This window comes from Oncorhynchus keta, chromosome 30 (genome assembly GCF_023373465.1).
Source record: "Oncorhynchus keta strain PuntledgeMale-10-30-2019 chromosome 30, Oket_V2, whole genome shotgun sequence".
NCBI classification, from domain to species: domain Eukaryota; kingdom Metazoa; phylum Chordata; class Actinopteri; order Salmoniformes; family Salmonidae; genus Oncorhynchus; species Oncorhynchus keta.
Window position 1 is genome coordinate 50,589,150 of NC_068450.1, and position 22,281 is coordinate 50,611,430.

The 22,281-nt window shown below is 46.7% G+C and overlaps 1 protein-coding gene across 2 annotated transcripts in view; it reads left to right on the top strand.

Moving 5' to 3' along the window:
- LOC118363667 (neuropilin-2-like) overlaps positions 1 to 22,081 on the top strand; it is a 60,387-nt gene extending 38,306 nt beyond the window's left edge. Inside the window, exons 9-17 of one of the 2 annotated variants that reach the window (XM_052488500.1) lie at positions 164 to 513; positions 685 to 829; positions 7,695 to 7,775; positions 7,948 to 8,109; positions 12,922 to 13,187; positions 13,747 to 13,843; positions 15,160 to 15,192; positions 20,709 to 20,768; positions 21,031 to 22,081. In XM_052488500.1, the coding sequence (XP_052344460.1) occupies positions 164 to 513; positions 685 to 829; positions 7,695 to 7,775; positions 7,948 to 8,109; positions 12,922 to 13,187; positions 13,747 to 13,843; positions 15,160 to 15,192; positions 20,709 to 20,768; positions 21,031 to 21,347 (1,511 nt within the window). In that variant the 3' untranslated portion in view covers positions 21,348 to 22,081. Of the gene's footprint in view, positions 1 to 163; positions 514 to 684; positions 830 to 7,694; positions 7,776 to 7,947; positions 8,110 to 12,921; positions 13,188 to 13,746; positions 13,844 to 15,159; positions 15,193 to 17,327; positions 20,515 to 20,708; positions 20,769 to 21,030 lie in introns of those variants that run through there. The other variant, XM_052488501.1, reaches the window with a different exon arrangement.
- Positions 22,082 to 22,281: the final 200 nt, after the last annotated feature.

Consider the following 22,281-nt stretch of genomic DNA (forward strand, 5'->3'; position numbering starts at 1 on the left):
TGCTTCTTTTACAGATAATATGTGAGGGTTGAAATGTGATAGTTTTGTGTAATGTATGACATTTACCCAATAAAGGGGATTTTTAATGAATAATTTCCCTTCCCTTCCCACTCCCCCTCCCTTCCCCATCCCTCTCCCCACCCATCTTCTTCCCTAATTTCAGATGCTCCGTGTTCAGAGATGCAGGGCCTCCTCTCTGGCCTGCTCCCCGACGCCCAGATCTCAGCCTCGTCAGCTCGAGACATGCTGTGGTCCCCTGGGAATGCCCGCCTAGTGGGCAGCCACTCAGGCTGGTTCCCCGGCCCCGCTCAGCCCCTGGCTGGGGAGGAGTGGCTCCAAGTGGACCTGGGTGTCCCCAAGACTGTCGGGGGGATTATTACCCAGGGGGCGAGGGGCGGAGAAGGGACAAGCAGCACGGACAACAGGGCCTTTGTGAGGAAGTACCGCGTGGCTCACAGTCTAGACGGGAAGGACTGGGGGTTCGTTATGGACAGCAAGACCAGCCTGCCCAAGGTGGGTGTGGGGGAGGGGGACATGTGTAGGGGTGGGGGTGTTGTTGGGGTTGTGTGTGTGTGCGTGCGTGTCAGGGTAAAGTATGATTATACTCATTTAAATAATCTACATAAAGATTTTTGCCACAGTACATTTCATTATTTCTGCTTTATTTCTGTGTGTGTGTTGCAGATATTTGAGGGGAATACCCACTACGACACCCCTGAGCTACGGCGTTTTGAGGAGACCCTGGCCCAGTTCATCAGGATCTATCCAGAGAGGTGGTCTCCTGCCGGGATCGGGATGAGAGTAGAAATATTGGGCTGTGACGTGCCAGGTAAGCCTGTGGAATTATATTAACATTCTCAGCTTAGACACATGCACACTCCTCTCCCCACCAGGGACCGGGGTTCAATCCCCGCTCCAAACCTTCAATCTGTTTCTCCTCTCTGTCATTTCATAACTGCCAAAATATCCTACACATATACACTACTGTTCAAAAGTTTGGGGTCACTTTAGAAATGTCCTCTATTCTGGTTAGAGCCAGTTTGCACTGTTCTGTGAAGGGAGTAGTACAGAGCGTTGTATGAGATATTCAGTTTCTTGGCAATTTCTCGCATGGAATAGCCTTCATTTCTCTGAACAAGAAGACTGACGAGTTTCAGAAGAAAGGTGTTTGTTTCTGGCCATTTTGAGCCTGTAATCGAACCCACAAATGCTGATGCTCCAGATACTCAACTAGTCTAAAGATGGCCAGTTTTATTGCTTCTTTAATCACCTGTTTCCAGCTACAATAGTCATTTACAACATGAACAATGTCTACATTGTATTTCTGATCAATCTGATGTTATTTTAATGGACAAAAAATGAGCTTTTCTTTCAAAATCAAGGACTATTCTAAGTGACCCCAAACTTTTGAACGGTTTGGGTATATTTTTAAAAAGTGTGTGGGCGTGCGCATACTATATATCATCTGTGAGTCTACTGGATACATGATTAGGGAGTTGGAAAGCAAGTGGAAGTGGAAAAATCAGGGGAGTCTTGGAAAGAGTGAAGGTTAAAGTTACAGGGAGTGGAGAAAGGGTTGGACGGGTTTTGAGCAATCTGTCCCAAGGGTACCATGCACGCACACACTGCTGGTATGGTCTGCTATCCAGATGTGAGGTAGTAGACACATCTGGCCTCTCACTGCTCACTACTCCCACTGGGCCTACGCAGGACACCTGAGCTACAGCACCAGACAGTGGGCTCAACACCTACACACACACACACGTATACACACACGCATACACACACGCATACACACACGCATACACACACACACACACACACACACACACACACACACACACACACACACACACACACACACACACACACACGCACGCACGCACGCACGCACGCACACACACACACACACACACCTCATCTCCCCTGAGCTGGTTCTAGGCCCCTCTCTCTGTTCCCACCCTGACTAGGATGTTCAACACATACACATAAACACACACAGACAGACACTATAATGGCTCCTAATGGGCCTACACAGGACATCTGCGCTGAATTCTCAACACCTACACCTACACACTGTAATCAGTGTTAGGGGAGAGCTTGTGTGTGTGCGTGTGTATGCGTGCGTGTGCATCTGTGCATAAGGAACACAGCCCTGTTTGGTGGTGTAAGGAGGACGTGGACCTCTTAATATTTCATCCCACTCCTCTCTGACTCACTCACTATGCCATTAGAGAGGAGAAACAAGGCCAGAACCCTCCGCTAACATAGAACAAGAGGACACAAAACACACACACGCTCTCTCTCTGTCAGAATAACAGGCTAGTGCCCTTTGTTAGGGACCCTCAGTACCACACCCATGATTGGCCTACATGACTGACTGACAAATGAGCTGCATTCCTCCCCTCCCTACATCTCTCTCTCCTTGCTGTCCTATGTCACTTCCTCCTCGCCCCATCGCTTCCTGCTGCTGCCCCCAGTGGGGTCTACACACAGGCCCTGGGATTCACACCGGCAACCCTTCACCTTGAGGCCACCGCCATTCCGGTGTTAACCCTGCCACATGTAAAAGGCATTGAGACCAGGTGAAAGCCCCGTGTTAAAGCAATCCGTCACAGGCTCCTCTTTATTGGACATGGAGGACATCCCAGAGAGATGGAGTAGTTTAACACCACACTGCTGTTCAACAGAGCATTTGGTCCACAAGTGTTCACAGTGCGGGAGGGTTGGAGTGCTATGCCTCGTAACACAGGAGGGAGGATTGTAAATCTTTTGTCACCCCTCCTTTTTTCTCCCACCACCTCTCTTTCTCATTCTCGCTCTTATTCTCTCTCTTTCTCTCCTTGCTCTGTATCTCTCTCTCTCTGTCTGTCTCTCTGTCTCTCTCTGTCTCTCTGTCTCTCTGTTAAATCCCACACATGGCTCTGTTCTCTCCTCTCCTCTCTCTGTTCCCACCCTTAGGCATAGTGCGTGGGTCTGTAAATGTTTTTGTTCTTCTTATTTCCTCCACTCTCCTCTGCTGTTTCTCATCACACACTCCCCCTCTCTGTTTTCTGCTGTCCATTCCAGGCTCTTTGGTCTCATTTCTTTACACACACACCTCACACACATACACACTTATACACACACACACACACACACACACACACACACACACACACACACACACACACACACACACACACACATGCCTTGGACACAAAACTGCCTGGATATCTCTTTCTGCCTTCTTTCAAGATCAACTTCGGAGGTTTCTCTTAGGCTTTGTTTTACAGTCTTCAAGGACATATTGGGCTCTATTTGAACCTTTCACTGCAGTGGGCTAAATTAGGGTCACACAGAGTGCTTCTCTGTAATCTTAAACAAATTTACTTTGAAACAAAAGTATACAGTATAAAAAAGTATTAAAAAAAACAGCTGGTGTTTGCTCAATATGTTTGGAGTGTTGACAGTCATAATTGTTGTAATTGGCGTCAATGAATAAAGGCCTTTACGCATCGCACTTCAAATAAATAGTAATACTAGGCTCTTGTGAATTGTCTTGTATGTGTGTGGCACGTTCTCAATAAGCCACATGTAGCCTGGGCCTACCGCTGATATGGCGTTATAGGACTGAATCAGTTGAATATGTTTGGAGGAGTGCGTCTTTACTAACTGGACAAGATGTGCTCTTTGGAATGGGGACTTATACCAGCCGAATAGAGTTGCCTGTGCACTGCAGGTAGGCCTATGTGAATTGGGAATAATGCAAACGCATGACGACTAAGAGTGAAACATTTCAGGGTTGGCAGGTAGCCTAGCGGTTAAAACGTTGGGCCATTAACCGAACGGTTGCTGGATCAAATCCCCGAGCTGACAATCTGTTATTCTGCCCCTGAACAAGGCAGTTAACTGTCCACGTAGGCTATATAGCCCATTATTTTAGCCAGCTCCTGTTATTATTTTGGATGCGCGTAAAAAACCCTCCACGCAGGCTACATGCCCAACGTGGAAAGATAGATTATATAAAGGTTATATTATATATAGGTTCTTGTAACAATAGGTTGTTTTCTGTTTAGTTTGATTAAAAAACAAGCCCTTATAGGCTAACTTTACCCTACTATAACGAAAGCTGGTTCAACAGCAATGTGTCTGGTGTCTTTCTTATCCTGGCCATGCATTAGCCAAAAAGGCTATCCATAAAAGGTTTCCAAATGTTTATTTTATTTTTGTTATTTAACCTTTATTTAACTAGGCAAGTCAGTTAAGAATAAAATCTTATTCACAATCGGCCTACATTGCTGTTTCGTTGTTGTAGGGTAAGGGTAGCCTACACGGGCTTGTTTTTTAATCAAACTAAACAGAAAACAAGCAATTGTTACAGGAACCTTCGGATTATATAATATAGTTTTCCATATTGGGCATGTAGCCTGCGTGGAGGGGTTTTTACGCGCATCCAAAACAATAACTGGCTAAAATCATGTACAATAGTACATAGATAGAAAGGGGATGTCTGCTCACTGTTTTTGCTGCTCCCAAACTTGATGTCTTAATAAAGCTTTGGTGATTTAAAATGGATTTCAAAGTGAGCGAATGGATTGAGCAGGACAAAACAAATGCATTGGGCAGGACTAAAATAAAACCTGTCTTCATTGACTGCAGGGGAGGCTATGCTTGGTTTTTAATAATAATACAAATAAATGGGGGGGGGGCATTTTTGTGTCTATCTCTTGATCTCTTCTTGTTCCATGTGCATATGGGTACTTTACGTCATGGCTGGAAAGGATGCACTTCTGCTGTTTTATTGCTAAAACCAGCTTCTGGTTGGTCTTAAATATCCTCACGAGCGCTGCCTGAAATTGGCACTTTGGCGCACGTTTTTATGGACACAGCTAAAATATTAACACCCCTCCCACCTCAGCACAAGCAAGCTCAAAAAACAGGTAAATTACCAATCCAGGGTTTGAAAATAGAAGAGCGCCGGTTTTAACAGGTCGAATTTGCAAAGCAACGTGCGTTTGACAATTGCGCTGGTTTAATGTGTGGGCGGGCGGGTGTGTGTTTGTGAGTTTTACAGAGGCTCTTTACATAATTGACATTTTTTTCTTGCTCAAATTTTGTTGAGTCAGATTGTTCAGCGAGAGCTATGGCTGTTTTCCAGAAGAGAAGGAGCGTTGTAGGGGGGTCGAGAACAGTGAGCAAAGGGAAGGGGTGGAGCGCTGTTCACTGTATTCTCTGAAACATGACAGTTCCCCTGGTGCCGTTTGTATCAAGCGTCTCAGTGTAGGACTTCTGATTTCGGATCGGTTTTGCGTTTTTAGATCACAGCAGATGACATAACATAGATAAGAGGGCTGAGTCGATCCAAGAAAAAACAGTCTTCCTACTTACTATAAGACACTTGATACTGTACATATGAGCCCTGTACTCCTTTCCGGTCTGAGGTGCAGGCCTCATTCTCCTCGACTGCACATTGACTCTGTACCGGTAACCCCTGTATTTAGCCTTGCTATTGTTATTTTACTTATGATGTTTCATTATTTGTTACTTATATATATATATTTTTTTTTACTTAACACTTTTTTTCTTATAAAACCTCTTAAAGCATTGTTGGTTAAGGGCTTGTAAGTAAGCATTTCACTGTAAGGTCTACAGCTGTTGTATTCGGTGCATGTGACAAATCACAGGGGCTGTTCCTGCACGAGGGTCCCTCTCCCTGCATGAGGAGGCCTTCTGATGCATGAGGGGACGCTCTACCTGAATAAGGAGTCCTTCTCCTGAATGAGGGGATCCTCTCCCTGCACGTCTAGTCCTTCTCCTGCTTCTGCTGCACGAGGAGGTCTTCTGCGCAAGGAGAAAGGAACAGTGATACTGTATAAAGGCCGGCCTCTCGACGCAGCTCTGTAGCTGTGTCCTCACACATGTCAAGGAGTGGAGAGCCCTCGGGGAGAGGCAGGCAGGTCATAGCTCCTCGTCTCCCTCCCGGTACCCCTGACACCTCTGTCATACACGCAGACACAGACAGACACACACACACACACACCCCTATCACACCCCACAAAGGTCAATCTGTTTCCACTGTGACAAGGCCTGACCTTTGAAAGCACGGAGATGCAACGGCTTGTACGAATGGCTTGCGCTAAGGGGGATAAAATAACAGGATACACGGTCCTCGGATGTGAAAAAGGTTAGGGAGGAGTAGGGGGTTAACGTATTTCCGGTGGGGTCCCCATAGCTCCTTGGTGATTAAAATCTGATCGGCCAACTAATTGCCTCAGTAAAGGGTGTGACATTAACGTCAGGCTAATGTCACGCAGTCAGAGACCTCAACAGCTGGGCACTATTCTTTCATGTAGCACTATTTTAGCTGTGTTTTTCCACAGCGCCAGACGTCCGGCTGTGTACGTTTCATTCATTTCATCCGTTTCATTTTTTCCTCACAAGCAGTTGTGTCACGGTAAAATGTCAAAGGATCAATCAACTATGGTGTCCATATTAGGACAGCCTCAGTCCCAGCAGGACTCGTTTCAATCTGTCCTAATATGGACAACGTAATCAACTTCCCTCCATGTTTGTTGTCGTCTGTGTTTCTCAAACGCCCGCTCAACGCTAACGGCGCTAGCCATGCCCAGGAAGCATCATTACACTGATGTAGCTATTATCTAGCAGCTATGTCATTGGACTGCAGATGCATCCAGATTCTGCACTAGCAGTCTTGCTTTCCAGATGTTCGAGTTTTGTGTGTCTCTCCAGTTATTGCACGCTCCTAAATTACATCTTGGGGAGAGTATGAATGCTTGGGGGGGAAAAATGTTTTGCCATCTTGGATACAGATTTTTACATAGAAATGATCAGAAAGCACAAGTATACTCTGAGGCAGTGGTTCCCAAACTTTTGGAACGGAGCCTGGAACAGAGTTTCCACAAATTCCCATGATGCGATATATGGGGCCATGGGTGTATGATAATATGATTAGGACCTTGGTTAGATTGTGGTTAGAATGCAGAGATGACCCAAACCTTTCCGTCTGTCATTGCATAACGGAGCCAGGGTTGTCCCATCTGGTCCCAATAGCATGGCCACTTATCGCCGATAACATTCCTAATGCAGTCTGTAGACCATGTGCTGCTGGAAGGAGTGTGTGTGTGTGCACTCGCATCCGTGTGTGTACGCGCTTGCTCATGTGTGTGTGTGTGCATCCATTCGAGGGTGAACTAGCTAGGCCCATTCATCCCCCATGGAGACTGGTGTCTGGCCTGTCCTGACAGGGCCCCAGCCACTGGTCTGACTGGGCTGTGGATGGAGGTGGAGACGGTCGAGACCCATGGAGGGAGGGAGATGTCTGAGCTAACAGACCCATGGAGGGAGGGAGATGTCGGGGCTAAGAGACACAACATGACTGGGCTATCACCGCCTGGCTCAGCCTGTCACCTCGTCTGGGAGGGGGAGGGAGGGAGGGAGGGAGGGAAGGAGCATTGGAGATGAACTCAGACTCTCATTTAGGTGTGTGGAGTAAGCACTAGTCTGTGAGAAGCAGTCTGTGAGAAGCAGAGATTCTGTGAGAAGCAGAGATTGAGAAATTGTATTCATGGGCAAACTGTTGATTAGTCAGAAAGCTGTGGTCACATTCACAATACGATGTTGTTTCATTGAGTATGTTTCATTTTGAGCATCTTGGATGTAACTGACAACACTTATGTGTTGTGCCTCCATAGAAACCAGCACGCTGGCTGACACAGCCACGCCGACTTTGTCTGGTCCAATGGAGAGTAGCACTGCCCAGCGGTCGGGCAGAGGTGAGTGTCTGTAAGCATACTGTGTGGAAATGTTGCAAACTTTATGTTTGTATAATATTGTAGAATGTTTGATGGTTGATGTCTCTCTCTCTCTCTCTCTCTCTCTCTCTCTCTCTCTCTCTCTCTCTCTCTCTGTGTCTTTCTCTGTCCCTCTCCCACCCTTTCTCTCCAGGAGCTAGCTCCTCCCCTCCGTCAATGGGTGGTGTGTGTGACCTTGAGCAGGGTCTGTGTGGCTGGACTCACGACCTCAGCGCCCCTCTCCATTGGTCCCTCCACAGCAGCTCCAAAGCCCCAGCCCAGGGCCCCAGCCTGGATCTCGCTCTGCCCCCCAGCGGTGAGTCTCCCTGAGCATAGCACAGCTAGCTTCCCCCCATAAGTCAGGGTTGGCAATGGTGGTTCACAACAACCATGTTCAGAAGGCAAGAAAGAGGTTAGATCGCCACTTGGGGGTAATTTAGCTTGATATACAGTGAAGTACTTGTTTGGTGTTCGTAAACATGTGGAGGTACAAAAACGCTGTTTGAACCTCAGCCGAGGCTGATTTTGTGACTTATAAACACACACAACCACACAGACCTACACACACACGCACACACTTGTAACGTGTAACTCATCCACTCTGCTCTCTGTGACTGCGCTACAACTCTGTGACGCTAACAGATTGTTCCGGGAGCGTTCTGGGCAGGAAAAAGCTAAGAACCAGTAGCACTTATTAACTACAGAGGCAAGAGATTCTAGAGGGAAGAAAACAGGAAAACCATATTCCCAGCCGTGCATTCCTGCCCCTCGATTACCTTGCAGGCAAATCTCTGGCTCCCTATGTAGCCTTCCATGTACTTAGAGCAATTACAAAGTCCCCTTTATACATACCCCCAGATCAAAAAAGAGTGAAGCTTTTGGCATATTAATTAAAGATATGAGCAGTTTGGAGTTTTTCTTTGAGGTTTTCTTACACTGACAGTGCTATAAATGGCATCCTATTCCCTATATAGTTCACTACTTTTGACCAGGTCCCTATGAGCCGGTCCTATGGGTACTGGTCAAAAGCAGTGCACTATAATAGGGAACAGGGGGCCATTTCGGACTCCGGCAAATGAGGGTTAAAGGGATTGTTATCCTGACCTTGTTTTAAAATTCATTGGTTTTGATATATTTCGAATGGGGGCCCATGAAATATTTAACAAGCTGCAGCTGTGAAGAATTAAAAGGGGGAGTCTCAGGACCTGCTCGCGCTCAAAGTGGTTCGGAATCTCTGATGTCACCTGGGCTTTAGATCGGGGAATCCCTGGGTATGTAGGACGAGGTTTGGAGCCAAATCACCCAATCGCATCGCATCACTCTGTTAGTGGTTAGCCTAATAGAGAGGTTCTCTCTCTCTCTCTCTCATTCTCCCTTTCTCTCTCTATCTCCATCTCACTGTCCCACGCTCCCCCCTCTTTCTCTCTCTCTCTCCCCCTCTCTCTCTCCCTCCCTTCCTTTATCTCTCTCGTGACCCAGAAAACTCAGACCCAGTAACCTCTTGATCTCTCTCTCTAAAATGTGAAAACATAACAGCCGGAGAACTAGTGGCGAAGCATATCAACGCGTGGTGCCTGCGGCGTCCATAACGAGGCCTGTGTTTGTAGATTGAGATCTCTTTGTCTTCGCTCGCTGCAGGAGACTGCTGAGAAAATGGATTAATAATGCTGTTGCATCATATCACGTGAACGCGCCCCTCTCGATTATGAGCTGTCTGCTGAACAAGCTGCGGAACAATGGGGGGAGCGTTCAGAGACGCCGGGTTCACCCGAGGTGTAGGGAGAGGGGGGCCTCTGCGAACGCATTAAGATCAGTTTGATAAAGTGGGGATGTTTTCTGTGTGGTGAAGAGCCACACATACACAAGCGCAGACGTGCGGACGCATGCACACCCTCGCGCACACACACTCATACACACAGTCACACACCCATGCAGTCACACACTCGCGCACGCACACACTCACACACAGATAGACACACAGCGATAGACAGTGCTGTATGGTGCTACATGGGAGGGCTCCTTACAAGCACACACACACTGATGTGGCACACACACTAGAGAGCAGAGGGGGGCTGTCATCGTGACCGACTATTAGGGTGGCTACACACACATGCACATACTGCACAGTAGAATACACTCTTGAATGTACTCAAGCTTTCTCTCCCTCTCATATACAATACAAACTTCAGTCGTCTCCCAGATTTAAGTTAGGTACAAATTGTAGAGTGTACATTTCCTTGATAAAGTGTTAAATTCATTACAAGTGAGTTATCTGCATTTACATTATGGATGCTGATTGCTGTCCTTCTACAGGTGGTCTAAACGTTTAATATAATCAAATAAATGATTTAGTTCCCTCCACGACAACACATTATTTTTCGACGTACATGTAGCTAGCTACAGTAACCACCATAACATGGACACAAAAGAGCCATGCTGGATTTAGTTTGCAAACAATGAAACATTTATTTTTCTATTAAAAATAGTCAAGCTTGCGGTTCTACGGCTGTGATCCACACATCAAGGTCTCTGTGATGGACTGAGTCTTTTGGTTGTGACTCTGACCCTCCATTTTTGGGAAAAAATGACCCTTAAGAGTCTCTCACATTTACATCCTCCTCCTCTTGGGGTCATAGACCTGGTGAGTGCTGCTGCTCCTCATGTCGCCACCATCTCTCATAGTGAAGGCTGCTGATTGGTTGTTGGAGAATGCTGTCTGGCTCGTGGCACTCTGGCTAGTGCATAATTGTTTAGTGGTTGTCTGGCTCGATGGCCAAAATGTAGCGGCTGCTGATTGGCTGGACCAGACTGTTGTCTTGGTAGTGGCTGCTGATTGGCTGGGCCAGACTGTTGTCATGGTAGCGGCTGCTGATTGGCTGGGCCAGACTGTTGTCTTGGTAATGGCTGCTGATTGGCTGGGCCAGACTGTTGTCTTGGTCGCGGCTGCTGATTGGCTGGGCCAGACTGTTGTCTTGGTAGTGGCTTCTGATTGGCTGGGCCAGACTGTTGTCTTGGTAGCGGCTGCTGATTGGCTGGGCCAGACTGTTGTCTTGGTAGTGGCTTCTGATTGGCTGGGCCAGACTGTTGCCTGCCAAGTGGCTACTGATTGGCTGTTGTCTTTCACCTCCACAACAACATCGACATCCATTGGCTCCACATATTGATGACAATGCACTTGATTGTTGTTGTTGATCTGGGGCCCCTCTTTCCAGTCCATAAAATTGTCCTGGTCTTGTCCATAGCTGGAGTTTAGCTGGAAGGTGGCAGGGGCTGAGTTGGGTTGGAACTGGCGTGCAAGTGGGGTATTCAAAAATTGACTTTGCCATTGTCCCTGCAATGAATCAATCAATAAATCACATTGTACTTATAAAGGCCTTTTTACATCAGCCTTTGTCACAACGTGTTTTAGAGTAACCCACCCTAGGCCCAGGGCTCTGGTCAAAAGTATTTCACTAGCTATATAGGGAATACGTTGCCATTTCAGACTACTCACTATAATCTAGGCCAAACAAACCTGGTTCAGGTCCTGGTAGGTAGCCACTCCAGGCGCTGGAGATCCTCCAGTCATCTGTGTGATCAGCCATGAGGCGAGAACGTCGTTAGGAACCATCCTCAACACTTTCCAGATCAACTGGTCCAAAAGGAAGGGATGGAACTGGCTCAGATATTGGAGATAGTCCATTATTGAAAGAGCTTGGAGTAATTCTATATTTTTTAATTGTTCAGAGCAGATAGCAATGTGATAGGCAATGCTTTCAAGTGCCTAAATTATTTGGTTGACCTCTAGAACGTTGCTTCACAGGTGTTCGGATGACATCACAGATGCATCACAATCGAGGTCAATGACTATGACGTGCACGTGTTCTCAAGTTCTTTGAATTCTATTGTCTAGCTTGAACCAAAAAGCAATGAGGGCCATTCCTTAATAAAAATGTGTTTTCTATGAAATAAATAAAATAAATGTTCTCTATGAAGCTGTAGAAATGTAATCACCAAACAATTTGTAGATGGAGCTATAGATACAAGGACTGAAAGTCCATGGGGTCAAAATGATCATTTTAATCATATTTTGAAGATAGACATTGTTTTCAATTTACACCTGTTGCCTGAGTACAGGGGACATGACATATACTATTTATATATAGTACATATTTCCATGTCAGTTTGTAATATATAACAGTTTATACATGAACATTCACCTGGAATATGGTGATGCTAATATCCATTGTACCTAGTGCCTCTTGGACAATATTCTCTCACTCGCTCACTCGCTCGCTCACTCACACTCACTCACTCACTCACTCACTCACTCACTCACTCACTCACTCACTCACTCACTCACTCACTCACTCACTCACTCACTCACTCACTCACACACACACACACACACACACACACACACACACACACACACACACACACACACACACACACACACACACACACACACTCACACTCACACACACATTTTTATCTGTAGTTCCGTCACCTAACTGCTCTAACACACACTGCGATAAAGCACATGTGATCCTGTCAGGAATGTGTTGATACTGGTCCGTAGCCCACTTAACTCTACACACACACACCCTGTCAGGTTCAATCCCACAAAGGATTCCAAAGTCCACATCCAATTGACTAACTAAACATCCTCTTCTATAAACAACTGTCTGTGTTTAACCCAGTGCTATTATGTAATGGGTCTACCTGAATACCAATGGGAATGGCTCCCTTGGGTTGGCTGTGAATGCATCACCTTCCCTTAGCGCTTGACTCTCTCACTGACCCTATTCTTCTGTTAGGCGTGTTTTGGTATGTATCACATCCCTGTGCTATTGGAAGTCTGACCTTGTAGTTGTGGTATTGTGTGGTTTTATTCTTGTGTGTGCAGATGCGTTGATGTGCGCACGTGTGTGTGTGTGTGTGTGTGTGTGTGTGTGTGTGTGTGTGTGTGTGTGTGTGTGTGTGTGTGTGTGTGTGTGTGTGTGTGTGTGTGTGTGTGTGTGTGTGTGTGTACACATGTGCCTATGTGTATGTATTGCCCATATGTGTGTATACATACTGTGTTCCCCTCACTGCATCATCTCAAGTCTCTAAACCCACCACTGCATTGTCTCCCTGCCCTACACAGACCTGAATAGCTACCTGTACATCGAAGCCAACCCCAAGACGGAGCGGCAGCGAGCCAGAATCCTAAGCCCCATGGTGGGACCCGACACGGGGCCTCTCTGCCTGCTCTTCTCCTACCAGCTGTGGGGAGAGGCCCAGGGCACCCTGCGCATCCTTCTCCGCGATGCCCATCACAAGGAGACCCTTCTCTGGGCACTCCGCGGCGACCAGGGCCCCGTTTGGAAGGAGGGTCGCACCATCCTGCCCCGATCCCCTAAAGAGTTCCAGGTATTCGGGCGTCAGCATGCTCCCATCTCCCTTCCAGAAAAATGTTCTGTTGGAGTTAGCTGGAGAAGAGTTAGCTGGAGGAGAGTTAGCTGGAAAAGAGTTAGCTGGAGAAACAAGTAGAAGTATATTACTAGTGGTTATGTGTTGCAGTGGTCCATATTCATGGTTATCGATTCCATGTATAAGATGTATCCCTGCATCTACATGTAGGTAATTTGCTTCTTCCTCCTCCTTCCCCTAATCTTCCTCCTCCTCATTCCCTTACTCTTCCTCCTCCTTCCCCTATTCTTCCTCCTCCTCATTCCCTTACTCTTCCTCCTCCTTCCCCTATTCTTCCTCCTCCTCCTTCTCTTACTCTTCCTCCTCTTCCTCCTCCTTCCCCTATTCTTCCTCCTCCTCATTCCCTTACTCTTCCTCCTCCTTCCCCTATTCTCCCTCCTCCTCCTTCCCTTACGCTTCCTCCTCCTCCTCCTTCCCCTATTCTTCCTCCTCCTTCCCCTACTCTTCCTCCTCCTCCTTCCCCTACTCTTCCTCCTTCCCATACTCTTCCTCCTCTCAGGTGGTTATGGAAGGCTTCTTTGACCACGGAACCAAGGGCCATATCATGATCGACAACATCCACATGAGTTCTGGTACACCTTTGGAGGAGTGCACACGTACGTCTGCAGATTATACAAACATGTGTACACACACACTGACACACATACATACATGTGTATACACACACCTGACCCTCCAGCACCCCAGTTATTTTCCTCCGTCATCCCACCACCACACCACTCAACTTCTGTTCCCCCCCCTCTCTCTCTCATTCCTTCTCTACCTCCGTCTCCTCCTCCTCCTCCTCTCCTCCCTTGGGGTCCCCGACCTGTCACTCCAGTTGTGCTTTAAACACCCCACACACACACAAACACAAACACGCACCCCAAGTTCCTTCATCAGAATCTCGGGGATAGACTGACTGGTACTTCTGAAAGCTGGGGCGAAGAGATGAAAGGAGAGAGAATGAACGAAAGAGTGGAGTGTTATTCCTCTGCCAGAAAAAGAAAGGAAGAATAGAAAGTAGGCCATAAATGCCCTGTGGGCCCCCGCGATGCTAATCTATGTTTCGTTAGATTTCTTCTTCTCCTCTCGTATCTGTAAACAGAGTTTTCCAGAGCCGTCAAAGCAATAGATCCGGCACAGGTGTGTTTGTGTTTGTGTGAGTGTGTGTGTGCTGGGCTTTTTAATCTAGCCAGAGCAGGGGGGGGTTTAGGAGTAGGTCTTAAACAGATCACAGACAGACTGTGGGTTCTGAGCCAAAAACCTGCCATCATCGAGTCTGACTTCATAGAGTTGGGCTGTGGGGGTGGGGGTGGGGTGGTTTGGGTTAGTGAGTGTGCGTGTGTACGGTAGTGTGGTTGTGAGACGAAAGATGAAAACCCGTCCCCCCTCTGTCAACCGGTAGGAAGTGCCTCTCCCCCTCTCTACCCATTTTCTCCTTATTCCTCATTCCCAAGGCATGCTGGGAGTGCTCTTATCAACCAGCGCAGTCGAGTTTGTTCACAGCACATTGGTGTTACCGCCAAAAAGGCTCCACATCCCAAGTCACCCCTCTCGCAGGCCCCAATTCTTTTTGTTGCCATTCCAAGTCAATCAGACTGAACGTTGTGTGTGCAGTCAGCCAGCCAGACAGCAGCCTTCCCCAGCTCAACTGGACTCCACAGCTTTGAATGACTCAAACTTCACACAGTCGCCCTCCAAGTCTCCCAACTCACAATAACACACTCTTTGACATTGCATTCTACCCCAAGAACATACATACCTACAGGCTCTTTCATTCTATTTCTTTTGACTTGCAGTACTGAGAAAGTTGTCAATAGGCTATAGAGTGATATCAGTGCCAAAAGAATCTGAATTAAATTTGTTTAAATGTTGGTTTGGCTGTCTTTCCTAGCTTATTGTTAAAAACAGTCTTCTTTCTCTCTTTCAGAACCCTTTGCCGCCTTCCCTCCCGACATGACAGGTGAGTTTGCGTCCCTTTAGCCGTGTAATGATGTCACTTCCTGTGCAAATGTTTCCGCTTCCTGCTCGTTGCGCTGCACTGTACAGCTTTGGCTAATGGGAGCTTTGCTTGATGGCACCCATGTGACAAGCCCAGTCCAATCAAAAGAAATGGGCGTGCAAGAGCTGTGTTCGCCACTTGATTAATGCTGCCTTGGTGACAAACGATTCCCAAAATCATCATCAGCATCCAGACATCATCAAATGACATCAGAGCCCACTGAATCCAGCAGTATCCAGTTTATTGCAGAGAAATTCATACTATTGCTTTGACATCCATGGTTTTAAAAGAACTGTCTGCCTCAGTAGTAATATTGGGAGAGCTCTAGGGGATTGGTGTTATTGCTTGATATAGCGTTTTTGGCTGCTGATTCCAATAAGATAAGAGCTTGGGAATGTGTGTGTGTGATGTGTGCACTTTCTTCCTCCACCGTGACGCACACAAACACACACACAGACACACACAGACTCATACACACATGCACGCACGCACGCACGCACACCCACACAGACACACAAAAAAGCACACGCACAAAAACTCACACATACACACTTCCCAGTGAAACGTAATCAAATAGAGTGACTCAGCTGCGACGCCGGTGTCTCTCTCATCCTCTCAGCTCTGTCTAATGAGCGTGTGCACAGTGCAGTGGCAGGTACACGCGCCATTTCCCTCTAATTATGTGACATGGTCGAATACTCAGGGTGGCTTCAACTCTACACCGTACATGGAGTCTCTCAGCTGTCTCTCACTTTCTCTCTTTATCTCTCTCTCTTTTTCTCTCTTTTTCTCTCTTTTTCTCTCTTTTTCTCTCTCTCTCTCTCTCTCTCTCTCTCTCTCTCTCTCTCTCTCTCTCTCTCTCTCTCTCTCTCTCTCTCGGGCCCTTAAACTGCTGCTTTTGGTCCATTTTCCTAGATGAGACCTAAGAGTGCTTGGAAACTGTTGTCGGCGTCTGATTTCACAGACCTGTATGCATAGGAAGACGTTTTCAGGGCGATTGCGCAAAAAATGTGAGAGGGGTTCATAGGATTGAAGTGGAGGATCTGTGTTAGTAGAGGAGGGTCTCCACTGAGATACTTCTTGGCTTGAAGAGGAAAGAACTGACCAAGAGAGCAACAAAAACAAAGACTAGGACAGAACAACAATGTGTCTTCCAAATAAACCCATTTGAACCTGCCCAACATATTCCATCACTGTCTCCAAATTAAAGAGAGAACAATCCAGAACATTCCTATGTAGGCTCCATGGGGTCTTATGATTGGTCAGTGGAGCACTGGGATTTCCTGTACCAACAGGAAGTAGTGGCTCCTCATTGGGAACAAAAAATATTTGACTTCATCAGCGTAGTCACGTAACGTTGCATCAGTGACTTTTTGTGTCTTGATCCAACCCAGGTTTCAATCATAAATCAACCACAGGGGTTGAAACCTCTTTGGTTTGATTTCTTTCAAACTGAATTGATGTTTGTTGTCAAGTTAATTAGGTATCAATTCAAATTGTTCAGATGTATCTGTCCAGTGGGTCTGTGTGTGTGTGTGTGTGTGTGTGTGTGTGTGTGTGTGTGTGTGTGTGTGTGTGTGTGTGTGTGTGTGTGTGTGTGTGTGTGTGTGTGTGTGTGTGTGTGTGTGTGTGTGTGTGTGTGTGTGTGTGTGTGTGTGTGTGTGTGTGTGTGCGTCCGTTCTGTTACAGCTAATTATCACACCCTTTGTTTCACAAGTTATTACATGAGAGCTTTATTCATTGGATCAATTCAATCCCACAGACTAATTTAAAATCTGTAGCTATACTCTACTGCTCTTAGTGTGAAAATCACCTCTCTCACCATCGACTGCAACCCAAGCTTCAATCCTCAGATCAAAAAAAACCCCTGATGCATTTGATTTGTTTTAGCCATTATCTGTGATGAATAACTTTTTCCCCGTTTGAGCTGGCATGCTTGTGCATGCCCATGTGCTCGTACGCCTGCTGTTCATGTGATGGAAAGCCACAGGGGAGAAACCCCCCCACAAAAAACAAAGCGGTCAATTGGATGTGCTTAGCTTGCCTCCTCTCTACCCCCCCCCCCCGAGCCAACATATTCCTTATCTCTCCACCAGGGGGAGGTGTTCCTGGCGGGAGTGACCCCACAGTAGACACGTTGGCGCTGCCACTCATACCCACCCTCTGGTACTACCTCGTGGCCGCCGGGGGTGCCCTGATACTCCTGGCAGTGTCCATCTTGGTACGGGCGCTCTGTTGCCATCGACGAAGGCTGGCAGCGAAGAAGAGCCAGCTCTCTGTGTCCTACCACAGCCAATCCCAGTACTTTCAGTACTCCCAGTGCTCAGCCAGTAACCCGGTGACGGCCGCTCCAGGGACGGAGCCCGTGCTCACCGTGAGGCTAGACAACCACGGCCACCAAACATATGCCCTCTGCTGAAAGGAAGAGGTGGGGCTTACAGCTAAGCACCTCCCCTTTTGATGGCATGGATCATGGATGATGCAACGGGGGACAAGGATCGGAGTGGTATTGACAGTCACATTTTCTGTTGGGTCCTGCTTTCATCAGCAGCGGATGTTATTGTTCACAGACAAACTCTTCGAACACTATTTCTATCATTTGAATCTGTCTACGGACTATGGACGTAGTTTTGGCCACTGTTTTTCTGGGGGAGTTGGTCGTTGACATTTCACACTTCAAGCTGGGGTGATGTGATTCAGAGAGAGATGAAGCGATCTATGTGAGTGGCTCGTTTCAAACCCAACCTCCAGCCTTGCAGGACTATTGGTTCAAGTCCTGTTTCCTACCCCCAGGGGTTTCCTGAAATCACACCAGCACAGACACACTCAGTGTGGGCTAACCTCCCGGCCCTGTGTGGGTGCAGTAGTTCAGCCATGCGAAACCTCCAGCGCTGTCAGACCACAAACAGACAAGCGAGAGACACTGTCTTGCTGACAGCTCCGCTGGGACACTCCGAGAAGAGAGAAGAGCGAGAGGAGGGGGAATGTTACAGACAGAGACGATGGATGTGCCTACAGGAGAGGCTCCATTGTAAAGATGGTGCTTCAGGACAGGCTGCTAAGATGTCAGTGTTACTATAACTGAAGGAGATGTTAAATAGATACACTGTAACGATTATGTGTGTTTTGTTTATTATGAGTGGGCCGGGTAATGTTTTATTCCAGTGTAATACTAAAAGCATGTTTGAATATGAAGTTGAGCATTTTTGTGTCACCCTTATTGACCTGAGGAATCAATCTCATTCACGCAGCTCAAGAATAATATTTTAGTAGTCCCACGCCGGAAACTCCACATCAAGCTTTTCATTGAATATGTCCCCTCAGTCAGTCTGTGAGCAGAGTCCCCGTCTTTATAATATCATTATCATCATCATCATCATCATCATCATCATCATCATCATCACCTGTGATTAATGCTCATTCCCACATTGTTTGTGTTCTATCTTGGAAAGTCCTCAATGGGGTCACCCATGTGAAAACATGTGTCTGGTAAGACATGATGCTGGTAAGACATGATGCTGGTAAGACATGTGGCTGGTAAGACATGTGGCTGGTAAGCCCCACATCCAACTCTATGCAAACAGCTGTAACTCTACTCTCAAACAGCTGTAAGACGTTTTTTTTTCCTGCTGCGTGTGCTCTTAGTTGAGAATGCACCAAAACATCATGTAAACCAGGGACAAACTGCAAACGATGCTTCCCTATAACTTAAGATGGAGGCTGGCGGGATGCATCCCTCATTAGAACATTGGGGGCATAAACAAAATGGCAAAGAATGTAATGGTATAACAACTGGTGGCCAAGAAAATTGGAAATATGTTTAAAATGGGACCAGGCCCAATTATGATTATAGTTAGCACATATTTAAGTTGGTTGGTTTGTTAGTGGTTATGTAGAGCTCTGTGAATCAGATGGCCCTTAAAGGGGAAGTTCACACAAATGACAAAACAGTGGCCATGAAAACAAAGCCGAAGCATGGATTCTATAGACTGCTTTCAGGGGAATATATATATATTTTAATTGTGTAGTTTGGTTGAACTATCCATTATTGTACATCCTGAGCTAGTTTAGTTCAATACCTGCCCATTCAGCCCATTTAACCACCAAATATGTCAAAGGTGTTTTCCGACCTCAAAAGTAGTCTATGAGATGAGTCCACGTCCCATAGTTGCGTAGATCCAGCTATATGCCTCAACCTCGAATGAGTGGAAAAGATAAACATCAAATCAGCAAATGATGGTGCTTCCATTTTGCAACCGGTGGCCTGGGATGTGAACTTATCGCAACGTAAGACCAATTCTCAGGTCTGAAAGCATCTGACAAACTTGGAGTTTGGAATGAACTGTCCCTTTAAGTAGGACAACCGTGTTTTGGGTTAGAGTCTTCCCATAGAGTCTTCCCATAGAGTTGGGTGAATGTGTATGGCAATCAGGCTTTACACTTTTCTCAGAGTTAAGAGGAGTTTTTTTGGCATCCACTCACAATGTGCTTTTAAATCAACTGGGGGTTGGGCACCCCACTCTGTCCATCTCGCCGTAGGTCCGCTCCAAGCTCTTAATATCTCTAATTAGGTAATGGAGCGATAACATTTATTTAGGCTGTGGTAAGCACTTTTCTCTTTTCCCATCTCCTGTACACACAGACACAATCTCTCATGCAAACACACACACACACCCACATGCAGTCTCTCTCACACATGCGGTCTCTCTCACACATGCGCACATGCACCCCTCCCCCGACACACACACTGCACCCCCCACACACACACACCAGCAGCCAACAGCAGTTGCCCCTGGAGACCATATTAATGATTCTCGTTGAGGGCTCCAGTTAAGGTGTTCCTGCCAAGCACTTACTCCCACCCCTGTCCACATGCCAAGTGCTGCGCACACACCTCTCGAGATGAAAATCAACCTGAAGTTAAAGTGGCCTTTTCAAAAACGGCGTCGGGGTGAATTTTGGGGCGTTGAACGGAGGGCTCGGCTTATGCACTCCTAAGCACCACTCTCAGTGCTGATACTCATTGGTATCTCATGATGATCGCACCACATCACAACGCAGTGGGTGGAAGCCAGGAGGGAACTGTGTTTGATTGTCTGTTTGGCGCTCAATGCATAATCTATTTGTATGATGATGATGATGATGATGATGATGATAAAACTGTTTGCTGATACTTTACTTGGGCTTTGCACCTCTTTGTGAGCTATGTCGAAAGTGTGATTTGAAATAGTTAAATGAATGTGAATATAGTATGGTCTGTGGTAATAAAGTGATATTTTTCTACATTGTGGTACGTGTCTGTATGCCATTGGACTTTAGCAGCCCCAACACATATTATAGTAATTCATTACTGGCATTAGTAATTACAGTGAAGGAAAATTTGACATAGACAGCTTACATTATTGCATGAAACCAAAATGTACTGTGTTGATGCTTGGCATTGTACATACGTTCTGTTGTATCTTCTTCTCTCATAGATAAGAGACCAGAGTTTGGAGACAGCAGACTTTTTAATGGCAGGGACCAGTTAGATGGAGGTAAGTGCTTCCATCAACTACAATGTATTTCATGTGTCCATTACTGCAATAGGTTTTTTCCAAATAGTTTCTAATAAGCATCTCTCTCTCTCTCTGTCTCTGTCTCTCTCTCTCTCTCTCTCTCTCTCTGTCTCTCTCTCTCTGTCTCTCTGTCTCTCTCTCTCTCTCTCTCTGTCTCTCTGTCTCTCTCTCTCTCTGTCTCTCTGTCTCTCTCTCTCTCTCTCTCTCTCTCTGTCTCTCTCTGTCTCTCTCTCTCGTCCAGGCTGGGCGTTCCCCGAGGAGTTGAGTTCCGCGGCCCCGTCCTCCGAGCCACTGGAGACGCGCGTCTCCTCCTCGGCAGACAAGGACAACTCGTGGCTGTACACGCTGGACCCCATCCTGGTCACCATCATCGTTATGAGCTCCCTGGGCGTGCTGCTGGGCGCTGTGTGCGCCGGCATGCTGCTCTACTGCACGTGCTCCTACAGTGGCCTGTCATCGCGTAGTTCTACCACGCTGGAGAACTACAACTTTGAGCTGTACGACGGCCTCAAGCACAAGGTGAAGCTCAACCAGCAGCGCTGCTGCACCGAGGCATGAGTGGAAAGAGTAGAGAGGGGAGAGGGGTAGAGGAATGTAGAGAGGCGGCCATTTTGAGGAGATTATTTTCTCCTTTGTTTTCTCTCCTTTGCTTGGACCGTGAATTTCCTTTCTGAGCTGAAGGACTACACCTGCCAGATGGAAGGACATTTTGGGGAAAATACACTTTTTTTAGACATCTTGAGACCCCTCCACCCTGCTTCAATCAAAGTGGTGCAGTCCAGGGTGGGGTTTTCTGGACCAAAACCAATGAGGGAAGGACCGGGTAATTCCCAATAGCGGACTGTTCCATTGCCAGGGGAGTTCAAATATCAACACATATCAATACCTACTACCCCCCCAAATTCCATATAAATACATCATAGTTTTCCAGGCCTAGTTTTTAAACTGGAAAGATGTTATGCTAAACTCCTTGACACAGGAAACGCCTTAGACAGGTGTTCATGCAGTGCTTAGATAGTATTTCTCTATCACGTGGACACAGTGGCCTAGAACCTAGTGAAGTGAATTCTTTATGAAGTGTTTTCGTTGAGTTAGACTCTTGCGTCTCTGTAACACATCAGCCTCAGTTCTCCACCCCATTATCTGACAGGTCTGGGGTATTTTTAGATTAATCACCATCTTTGGTGTGTCTTTTTGTTATTTGTTCAATTCTTCTCTGTTTTCTTTCTCGTTTTGGCCCTTTGCCAGCCTGTGAATGCTGATAAAGAAAGGAGAGAATGGGGGGGTCTAATCATGTTCTCTTCTAAACGTGTTCAGTTTGAAGATAGAAAGCAAGGGAGTTTGTTAGATTTAGTTTCAGGCTGGGTTTGCCGGTGGGTTTGTATCGAAAAGAAGGTTGACAGTCGTGTTTACAGTAAACTGTGGCTAGGTGAAGTAAAAGCTTAAGGTGGAGATGGTTTTGGGCAGCAACCTATGGATTGCTGGGAAATCC